The following is an 11,979-nucleotide window of genomic DNA, read 5'->3' on the forward strand; positions in this document are numbered from 1 at the left end:
GAGAGAGAGAGAGGACGATGGCAACGGCGAGGGCATACAAAGGTGGTAGCTACGGCACAAGCAGCTTGGGAGGTGCTTAGACGACGAGGGAGAGAGACGTGTGGCTGTTGCAAGTGAAGATACGCGAGGTAGCGATGCACTAGGCAAAGTAGTTGTTTCTTATGTTCAACTAGTTAATTTTGCAAGCATATAGAATAATCGTTATAGCACTTCACCCTAGAGTATTCTAGCGTATCATATTTATATCCTTAGGGAAAGCGATGGCTAAGAGTTGTTTGATAAATAAGTTGTTCTTGATTATATCACAATCAATATACCAAAGTCTAGTTAGGGTAACGATACATAAAAGAGTAGTGTGATAGAAGATGTAGGTAGCTTGGGAGGGCAACGAGTGAGTGCTAAAGTTCCCTTATGCTCCTCGACTACTATGGTTGTAGGACCAGATCACACACAAGAACACTATGGGGGCATAGACCCAACCCAGCAGCGGAAAGGGATGAGAATGGTATTGGACAGTTATTGCAAAGAGTCCTATGTTTAGTGAGTTGTTCAAACGTGGTGGATTACAAAGCTTAGACAAGGCTATCACCACCTATTTACTACCACAATCATATGTGGGGTAAGCCGTATCCTTAGATACATGTTAGCCTAAACACCACATTTATGCTAAAGAATACTACTCTAATCCCACATGAAGATCATACTAGAGCATTCAATACGAACAAAGAACCAGGGCGAAGGTGATTTCACCTAATTCTAGCCACACAAAGTTGTACAACTATATGGTCTATACTAAGCAATCAAGATACTACAACAAAGGTAGTAGTAGTATATAACTAAGCATACAAGTAACTAGAGAAGATACTTATATTGATAATCAAAGTCATACAAAAGAGAATATACAAGAGCTATACCAAACTTCCAAAAACTACTTTGGGAATCCGAGACTAGCTTGACTTCACTTGCTCTAACTCCCATACTAACTAGCCTAGTAACCAAAGACTAAAGAGATCAAATGAAGAGCTTCTTCTGAATGTGTGTCAAGAGAGTGGATCCTTCTAAGGTATTAGGCTCTAGGTAGCATGAGGTACTTATAGCCAACGTTTGGAGTCCGTGTGGGGTTGGGTGACCTCTAGAGGACCGCTGACCTTTAGATTCACCGATTTTGCACATGCATGGCTGAAATGCATCCCTAACATCGGTTGGAAGGTACCTAAGGAAGTTCAGGCAGTTTGGTGGGACATGGGTGGTTAGCCAACCATAGGGGGTTGGCGTGACCACTTCGTGTCACCGATGCTATCCATCTTTGTTAGTGTATTGATCCATAGCTCATGGAGCATGTACACGGTGGGTACAATACCATTTGTCCTATCCTTTGTTCAACCATCATACTGTATTTTTATAAAACTTTACAAATAAATCTTAAGTGGGATGATACTCTTAAATCGCTCATTTTGTGGTGTATGCTTCTTTACCGAGGCAAACTTAACAATGCCTCTTTATCCTACTTCTAATGCATGTGGAGTTTTATGGATAGGGAAACTTTAAGGCATACTGGCATTTCATATGTTGCTAAATCAAATCTCAGATCCAACAAAAAAGATGCCATACACTCAAATGGATGAACAGAAGTTACCAATCATGTCTTCTCCCCTAATATAAAATGGTTCCAGCTCCCTTAAAGCTTCGTTGCTAAAACTGTTTCCTACACTGCCATTTGATACGGCTCCTGCAGGCTGAAGCCGTTCCGAAAGCCATACCGAACTGATTCATGCGTCTGAGTCACCATCAAATGCAAAAGGGGAACGATCGACAACACATCTTACATCACACTGCGAATCGATTCATTTTCTTTTAAGAGAAGGGAATATTAACACGGCTGCTATTTTACACATCACAGACAACGCACGCCAAAAATACAGTCCAGTTTCAGATCCGTGCAACACCTATGTCACTAGCTATCAGAGATTCAGAGAGAAAAAAAGAAGGAATGAACAAACTTATTGAAGAGCCCTCTGATGCTATCGATCCCACATACACATCACTCTCTTTTTTGGTTCAGTATTTCTGCTCATTATTCCTCAGATTTATTCCTTGGCATAACCTCTTTAGAAGCACCATGTCACTATGTGTGCTAGTTTGTGTTTTGGATCTATCGTATTTATACAGTTACACTCTTGATCCTCTTCTGAGAAATGAAGAGATACCGCCGCATGGCAAGCAGTGAGACCCAAGTGAACTTCGAGATCTTCTCCTTTATCATCAGCAGCAAGGCGGAGCTCAAAACTGTTTTAAGGATCTGAGCATTCAGGCCTTTGAAGAAGCCTGGAATGCCTTCCTTGGTCCACATAGCATGCAAGGCACCTAGCATTGTTTTTGGTGCTCTTGATTTGCTTGGCCTTTCAGATTCATTGTCATCATCTTCATCTGGGTCTGCAGCCTGAATCATCACCTTGCACCTGTTTGACAATTTTTTGTAGTAAGAGACAAATCATTAGACAACATTAACAAGCAGAAGCAGGTGGTGAGGCCCAGATGCACTTATGTTGTCAAGTAAAAGTTTGCAAACCTGATTAATGGATAAGTTAATACTGTAGCAATACTTTTGGAGATGGCACCAAGCAGAAAAGCTGAGAAAGCAGAAAGAACAACTCGAGAATTATCCTCTGCTGACCCTGCATTTTTGCGTCGCTGCCTCTGAATTATCCTTTGCTTGAGCTGATCAAATACGGTGTACTGCAGAAGACAGATACGGACAATCATGAAACAATCACTTGATCCTTTCTCCTTTTATTTACTTCGTTGGCCATCATTACAATCTAATCTGACTGCTACTTCTTCTACAAATATGTCAGTAAAATACACTAAAAATCTAAATGTCTGAAAAAACTTTTCATATTAATTCTACTAGCATTATTTACTGAAATGACATGCAGCTCTCCTAGCCATTCCAGCAAAGAAAATAATGGCTTCTCCTTTCATCAAATGACACACCTTTCTTGTGCGTTTGGAAATTGTTTTCACATGACAAATCTCGAAACTTTTTAATGTTTGTCAGCATGCATTCTTGAACCACATAACTAACATCTACAATACCAAATAAATGCACTATTGAGATATATTTCATGGTGAATTTATAAAAACTAATTTGAGGTTATAGATATTGGTGTAGTTTCTATAATCTTGGGTCAAAATTAAGAAACCTTGACTTCGTACAAAACAAAAACAGCCTACACTTTGGAATGGTGGGAGTATTTCAGTTTTGTCTCCTTGTATAAGTTACAAAATATAGTTTAGAACAGACAGTTATGCTGTAAAGGTGATCTTTGATTAGACATGCACTTTTTTTTTACTTCTCGCTTCAAATAAGTAAAGGCAAATACATGCAAAGTTGATGATACTGGAAAACGGTTTGAAGGAAGCACTGTTATAGAAGTAGAACATTTATGCACAGTTGTTTTGATGACTCAAAGGGAAGGCAACAAAAATTGCAACAATTTTGCACAACATTTTCCAGAACCAAGATCTTGGTGTACATATTTTTATTTGTGAAAAATCTTGACAGTAGAAGATGTCTAAGTGCTCCCATTACTGCTTCCTTAGCAAAGTAAGTTCTGGGTTTTCCCTCTTGTAGTTCAAGAGGTTGTCCCGGTTTTCTTTATGGAATTCAGGATAGCCATATTCCTATCATCACATTTGATAATTTATGATAATATTGCAGAAGCAGAGTATATACGTGCCCGAATCAATAGTCCCAAGATTTTTTTTCCCTTGCCTGTGTTTGTTTGTAAATCGAAAAAAGTCTGGTTTCAGACAATAAAACTAAGGACCTTCAGAGTTTGTTTGGAGTATAATCTCAGAAACACGGATACGGCAGGGAAGGTGTGTATCCCGTATCGGATACGTATCCGATACGGATACGCCTGGGATACGGCCGGGATACGTATCCGCGGCGTGTCCGCGTATCCCTGCTTATTTGGGCTGGAAACTAAGGAAAGGAAACGTTTCGGCCCAGTCGATACGGCCCAGCCCAACTTACCACCATACCATTCTTTGCCTTTGCCCTACTCCCGACCCCTCCCACGCGTAGTCCGCCTCACGCAACCGCCTCCGCCTCCTGACTGGCCAACTCCCCCATGCAGCGCCCGTGTCCGCCGCCCGCCGGCAACCAGCCTCCGCCATCGCCGGCGACAAGGAGCCCCCACGACGGCGACGAAGAGTTGCACCCCGCCTCCAGCAACGAGCCCCTGCGATGGCAACGAAGAGCTGCGCCCGGCCGGCTGCAACGCCAACGAGCCCCTGCGACGGCGAGTCGGAGACTGCACCCTGCCTCGTGCCCCCTGCTTAGGTGAGTTCCTCTCCCTCCCTAATCCAATTTAGAGCTGAGCCAATGCGCCCTGCCCCATTAGGCCAAAGGCCTTTACCCCTTCCTGATTACTGATTAGAGCCTTATTGATTTTGTCCAATGTTCATTGTCCAGTATGGCATCTATTCAGCACGGATACGGATACGCACATCAGTATCGGAAGGATACGGATACGCGGATACGGCAATTTCTTAAACAACCCGATACGCGGATACGTTTTAACTATTTTATTAATAAATAGATAACAATGCATATTAAATTGCAAAATAGATGTTCAAGTTCAACATAGAGACATTTAAGGTCTATTACACTCAGAATAACATGATAGCAGGTTCTAATTTAGGAAATTAATAAAAAGTCTATTACACTCAGAGTAGCAAACTAGCAATATAGTACTATAGTAGGAATAGTAGGATAGGATAGCATCAAGCCATCAACATCAAGCTTATTCCTCGGTTTCCTCATTCTCCTCCACACTTTGAACCTCAAGATCACCCAATCCAAATGATACAGCCTGCAACTCAGGCTCATCAATGGAGAGGTCAGCAACTTCAAGAAGACCTACACCACTAAGGGAATCAAAAGAATCTCCTCCAACATCCCACATCCTTGTCTCTCCTGTCTTGTATGCATCAGTTCTTCTTGACAAATGCCTCAGATTTAAGTGCACAAAGACCAAATCTTCAGCCCGCTCAGGAGTTAAGGCATTTCTCTTGACACTATGGATGAAGCTATATGTGCTCCAATTTCTTTCACAGCAAGAAGGGGAGGCCGGTTGGCTCAGCAATTTTATGGCCAAACTCATCAATAGAGGGACAGACTGTCCATGATTTGTCCACCAAGTCATTGGGATAACAGCCCATCTATCATGTATAGAATCAGGATCATTGAATTCTTCTGAACAACTAGAAAACCTTAAGTATTCTTCCTTTACTTTAGCCAACTCTTGCGGTATGCGAAAGAACTTCTAGAAGCAAGTCATCCTCATTTGTGATACCTCCTTATCCTTGTGGTATGCGAAAGAACTTCTTGAATCAGGATCATTGAATTCTTCTGAACAACTCCAAATTTGAGTAGTGCAGCTAGTGCTACTGCTACTGCTAGTGGTAGTGTGGGATTTGGGGCCAGAGAAACAACTGATATCAAGGCTCCGCTGTGGGATCATGTCACCATTCTAGAGAGGCCTAAAACTGGTGGAGGAAATGCTTTTTGGAGATGCAACTATTGTCCATTGGAAAAAAGCAACAGCTACACTAGAGTTGAAGCTCATTTGCTGCAGAAATCAGGGAAGGGGATTAGCAAATGTCCAAAGGTTTCATATGAAATGCTGAGTGAGATGAGGAGGGAAGTGGAAAGGTGCAAGGAGCTGGTGGAAAGAGCAAAGACACGCACCGTTGCTTTGCCTGTAGCTCATTACAACAACAACAACAACAATAACAAAGCCTTTAAGTCCCAAACAAGTTGGGGTAGGCTAGAGTTGAAACCCAGCAGAAGCAATCAAGGTTCAGGCACGTGAATAGTTGTCTTCCAAGCACTCCTATCTAAGGCTAAGTCTTTGGTTGTATTCTATCCTTTCAAGTCTCCTTTTATTGCCTGCTTTGATTCTATGGCTAACATCTTCATCAATATCCCCGTCTCTCTGTAGCATTGATCCTAAATATCGAAAGGTAGCCAATTACAACAAGAAGAACAAGAGAGGACCTGCTTCTATATTGGAAAAATCTTGGGCATTGCAAGGCCGCAAGCACTTGGATGCTTTAATTGTTAGAGCAATCTATTCTGGAGGGGTATCTTTCAACTTTCTGAGAAACCCATATTTTAGAGAAGCTTTTGCATTTGCTTGCATCCGCAATTTGCAAGGTTACACAATCTCTGGGTATAACAGGGCTAGGGAATCACTCCTGAAGCAAGAAAGAAGGCACATAGAGACTCTATTGGAGAGTACAAAGAGCACATGGCTAGAGAAAGGGGTCACAATCTGCACTGATGGTTGGTCAGATCCTCAGAGGAGGCCAATCATCAACTTCATTGCTGTTTCTAAGAAAGCTCCAATGTTTTTGAGGGTTGACAATTGTGAAGGAGAATACAAGTCAAAAGAATATATTGCTGAGAAGTTGAGGGCTATTATTGATGAAGTAGGTCGACAAAATGTGGTACAAATCATCACAGATAATGCTGCAAACTGCAAAGGTGCGGGTCTTTTAATTTAAGCTGAAAATGATCACATATTTTGGACACCTTATGTAGTGTATACTCTCAACCTTGCTATGAAAAATATATGTGAACCTAAACTGCCAAGGACACCTACTGATGAGGATATGCATGTTTGGGGACAACTAGAATTTATACACAATGTTAAAGTTGAGGCTAGTATGATCAAGAATTTCATAATGAATCATGGCATGCGTCTTTCCATGTTCAATGAGTTCAACCATTTGAAGTTGCTTTCTATTGCTGAAACAATATTTGCATCGGTTGTGTGTATGCTAAAACGGTTTGTTGAGGTAAAGCAGCTCTCCAACACATGGTGATTAGTGACAAATGGAGCATCTACAAAGAGGATGCTTCAACTGCCCAACATGTAAAGGAAAAAAAATACTAAGTGATGTCTGGTGGGGCAATGTAGATTACATTCTTAGGATCACTACTCCTATCTATGATATGATACGCTTTGCGGACACCAACACCCCGTGTCTTCACTTAATCTATGAGATGTGGGATTCAATGATTGAGAAACTGAAGAAAGAGATATATCTGTATGAAGGGAAGGAACCAAATGAGAAGTCAGACCTCTACTCTGTTATTCATGATATATTGATTGCTAGGTGGACAAAAGGCAATAATCCACTGCATTGTTTGGCTCATTCACTCAATCCAAGGTAACACTATACAGTTCAGAATTCAGATTCTTTGCTCTTTATTTTTTCAGTTGCTCATGCTGTAAATTGTAATGCTAAATTGCCAAATGCAGATTTTACAGCAACAAGTGGCTTGAAGAAGGTGCTGGCCGACTACCCCCCACAAGGATAAGGAGGTATCACAAATGAGGATGACTTGCTTCAAGAAGTTCTTTCGCATACCGCAAGAGTTGGCTAAAGTAAAGGAAGAATACTCAAGGTTTTCTAGTTGTTCAGAAGAATTCAATGATCCTGATTCTATACATGATAGATGGGTTGTTTCCCCAATGACTTGGTGGACAAATCATGGACAATCTGTCCCTCTATTGATGTGTTTGGCCATAAAATTGCTGAGCCAACCGGCCTCCCCTTCTTGCTGTGAAAGAAATTGGAGCACATATAGCTTCATCCAAGTGTCAAGAGAAATGCCTTAACTCCTGAGCGGGCTGAAGATTTGGTCTTTGTGCACTCAAATCTGAGGCATTTGTCAAGAAGAACTGATGCATACAAGACAGGAGAGACAAGGATGTGGGATGTTGGAGGAGATTCTTTTGATTCCCTTAGTGGTGTAGGTCTTCTTGAAGTTGCTGACGTCTCCATTGATGAGCCTGAGTTGCAGGCTGTATCATTTGGATTGGGTGATCTTGAGGTTCAAAGTGTGGAGGAGAATGAGGAAACCGAGGAAGAAGCTTGATGTTGATGGCTTGATGCTATCCTATCCTACTATTCCTACTATAGTACTATATTGCTAGTTTGCTACTCTGAGTGTAATAGACCTTTTATTAATTTCCTAAATTAGAACCTGCTATCATGTTATTCTGAGTGTAATAGACCTTAAATGTCTCTATGTTGAACTTGAACATCTATTTTGCAATTTAATATGCATTGTTATCTATTTATTAATAAAATAGTTAAAACGTATCCGCGTATCGGGTTGTTTAAGAAATTGCCGTATCCGCGTATATGTATCCTTCCGATACCGATACGCGTATCTGTATCCGTGCTGAATAGAGTATAATATCCCTTCAACACAATCTTCAGTATCTATGTTTAATTGTTTAAAAACAAAAGGTTGACACAATTGGACACCATAGCTCATATTATCAATTTGAAGTCCTATACAACATTCATTGTACAAGAACCTCGCCAAGTTTAATACCTGAATAGAAGGATTGCAAGTCAATATAATGGAAATGCCCAAGCCATCGAATGCTTCCATCCAAGTACCTTCTGAAAGAGTTTCCCTCAGACCTTTAGACTTTCCAAAGGCACTTGTCTGCATCCTAGAAGCTGCTGTATCTAATGGCTGGTAGGAAAGAAGCACAAATAAGATCAGGGAGCCAAGATTAATTTTCAGCAAACCCATAGTATTTTTTCAGCAAACCTATAGCATTACTTACCTGTGTCACGAAAACGGTGCAAGCACCAGCAGTAGCTGCAACTAACAAGTTGGCTGTTGTTCCAATAGACTTTGCTCCACTCTTCTCCAAGTAGAGTCTTTTAAAATAGCTATACCCATAAAAATAAAAAAACGAGGAAACAAAAGACTGAATGTTCTTCGTGTTAAGGCCCTGATATAGAGACAAAAATTGCCTTTTACGAATCGCTTCCCAAAAGACATCTGAAAGGTTCCTGAAAAAACATTTGAAGCCACTTAGTTTATGTGTGGAGTAACTAGACATGCACAAGATAGATGCTGGATGCTGGAGATGTAAGTATGTAACATACAGGAACAGCATGAACAACAAAACCTGGACGGAGGGGAAATACCAGCCCTACAGTATTGTTCGGAAGAAGAAATCTCACTCTTCAACCAACCAAGAAACCCCCCGAACCCTGACAGTGCAGACCCTATAGGGCCACACGATAACCTAGGCCGGCAGCCACAGCCACCTGGTTCAGCGCCTACCTAACCAGGTAGGACCGCACAGCTCATACGGGCCGATTGCCACCGTTATCATAGACCAGCGCCCTGCCACTATTTATGGGTTGTCAACAAGGGAGGTTGTTAACCAGCCCTGACATTCACTCCCAGGGAGAGTCAAACCCAGGCATCACAACCAGTAGGCTATGAACCCTTTCGCCAGCATCAACGACAGAAGGCCAAGTAAGAAATACATGAACCACAAGGGGAAAAAAACGCTTGGTCATAAACTCCAAAAAATGCTCTTAAAATTGAAGTCAATTAATCTTAACATATCAAAATGTTATGGTCAAAGGATGACCGCTCTAAGACAATGTACTGTTTCAGCTTAGCTTTTCACACCATAGTTGTCTAGGCGATTGGCCATATAATTCTTTCCCAGCTAGCTTGGTTATGATAATTGCTGACCATATTTAGCTTTTCTCACCAAAGGTGATTAGGCGTTAAACGCAAAATTCTTTCCCTGTTAGCCTGGTTATGATAATTGCTGACCATATTGTCAATCCCTGGATCCCAGGAGAAACGAATTTATTGTGAACCCCTGTTCGCCTGGTTATGATAATTGCTGACCATATTGTCAATCCCTGGATCCCAGGAGAAACGAATTTATCGTGAACCTAATAGAGTAAGGGACTCATTCACGTGACCATCTCACGTAAGCAATTCAGTCTATCACTAGTTCTAAAGGTTAAAACGACTTGACACAGAAAGGCTGGATAAGCACGCATGAATTGTGACCCCATGGGCAGACGGTTCGATTCGATCGCAATCGCAGAGAATTTGGGACCAACTAATGTCAAAAAAGTCCTGACTGACTAAAGCAAGACTCTTCAAGCCGTCCCAATCACTCTCATCGCGCACTGCAAAGTTCAGGAAATCTCTCTTAGTACAAAAGCCCAAATTGTAAAGCACGATCGTGAGAGAGAAAAAAAATCACGAAACCTCTATCATCCTCTGCAGAGTCAGATCCAAATCCTCACCAGCTTCCGATGAGCCAGACACACGAGCCCCGTCGTACGGATCAGGCGGCCAGAGAAGAGCGATAAGGAAGGGATGAATCAGCAGCAGTACCTATACTTCTGCGCGCCCTCTTGCGTCTGGAGCTCGGCTTGGAACTTGGTCTTGCAGGTGTCGAGCGGGTAGAGCACGGTGGTGCTAACGAGCGAGCCGATTGCCCCGGAGGTGGCCTCCGCCAGGCTCTCCCAGTCCACCCCGCCGCCGCCGTCCCCCGCCATCGCCCCTTCCTCTACCTGCCGGCGAGATCCTTGGGAATCTCCTCGCTCAGTTCTGTTCTCCCCTGCTGCCTATTGCCCCTTTGAGTCCAACAAACAAGTTGCGAGCGAGGTGCGTCTGCGACTCGGCGTACCCGCGAAGCGAGGGGGAAGGTGCGGGGGGGCTGCGGCCTTGCGAGTAAATAGAAGAAGGGAACCGATGGAGAAGAGACGCCACGGCAGATGGGCGACGGAGTGGGATGGGGACGCCAGCCGCGCCGGGCGGGGGCGGGGGCGGGCGTGTGTGGGTTTTGCTGTGCGGACTGATGACTGCTGATACACCTTCCCCCTCGCGTCGCGATGGTTTCGAGATGCGGTGGTTTGGTGCCGTCGTGCGTGCTACGTGCGCCGTTGCAAGTTTGCCATTTTTGCCCATTTCTGAGCTGTTTGGTTGGTGTGGACTCGGTAGCAAATGCCGCGGGCACGTACTACCGGGCTGTCACCGGCTCCACGCCCACGCACGAATGCACGATGATGTCGCTGTCGCTGCAGCCTAGGCTGGAGGTGCTGGACCAAGGCTGGGCAGCGGGGGCGGGGGCGGGGGCGGCGTTTGATGGAACGACGATGGGTGGGTAGAGAGTGGAGACGGCCAGGATGGACTCGGAGGAGGAGGACCGGCGCGCGCGGCAGGTCCAGGTCCGTCTTCTTGTCCGACGTCGGTCGACTCCGTGGTCACTCGTCTGCAGCTGCAGGTTTTCCACGCGGTGAGGCCAGGAGCGCGCCCGGACGAAATGGGGCGCCAACAACATGAACCTCGTGCCATGTACCGGCGCAACTTGGCACTCGTGGCCGTCGAATATGATGACCGATGGCTATATCGGTTTGAGTGCCGTCGCGTCTCGACTCTCGAGCGTCTGTGTGTTCATCGGACTGCCGTTGCTACAAGGAAAAAGAATCAGTAGTGAATGTCCATGAAGCAACAAGCAAATCATAGACACCTGTTGCCGATTGATGGTGCAGTGTCTATATACAATCATCACATGTATAAAAGAGCTTAGTTTTTTTTCTCCCCAATTACTTCTGATTATACAGCAATTTTATGTATTGATATACTGCACATGTGATATGAACTCGCTAGGGTTGAATCCTGATCTTTCGATGAGAGAAGGTGAATAACTCGATTTGGGGATGGAGATGATCTTGTGGAGCACCTTAGCAACCGATACACCACCTCCAATGATCGTCGCGATCTTGTGGAGCACGATCAACTAAACCACTAGGGTAATTCCTGCTAGCAATCGAGAAACAAGCAAGAACAAGTAGAGCAAGCAACTCAATTGCAAATATGGAGATGAAAAACCAATCTGAACTCACAAAGTTGGGGTTCTAAAATGTGTTTCCATTCTAACAAAGCATATTCAATCAAAACATTAGAGGCAATACAAATCTTTTATTTCTCAGACAGGTCATGCTCATCAAATTCATTATCTACTTTTAGCTCCCAATCAATGTAAGCTTGAGGATCAAACTTACCATCATATAACGGCAAGTGTTGAATGACATCTTGAATATGAGAGTCTA

General features: G+C 43.5%; 1 protein-coding gene across 1 annotated transcript; it reads right to left on the bottom strand.

Moving 5' to 3' along the window:
• Positions 1–1,808: 1,808 nt before the first annotated feature.
• On the bottom strand, positions 1,809–10,768 carry LOC136511900 (peroxisomal adenine nucleotide carrier 1-like). Its single transcript, XM_066505916.1, has 5 exons — positions 10,259–10,768; positions 8,664–8,895; positions 8,423–8,569; positions 2,570–2,736; positions 1,809–2,459 (listed from the first exon to the last, which is right to left on the bottom strand). Exons 1-5 carry the CDS (start codon positions 10,420–10,422, stop codon positions 2,162–2,164), a joined length of 1,008 nt encoding a protein of 335 aa, XP_066362013.1. The 5' UTR covers positions 10,423–10,768; the 3' UTR covers positions 1,809–2,161.
• Positions 10,769–11,979: the final 1,211 nt, after the last annotated feature.

The sequence above is a fragment of the Miscanthus floridulus genome, chromosome 16 (assembly GCF_019320115.1).
Source record: "Miscanthus floridulus cultivar M001 chromosome 16, ASM1932011v1, whole genome shotgun sequence".
In the NCBI taxonomy this organism is placed as follows: Eukaryota; Viridiplantae; Streptophyta; class Magnoliopsida; order Poales; family Poaceae; genus Miscanthus; species Miscanthus floridulus.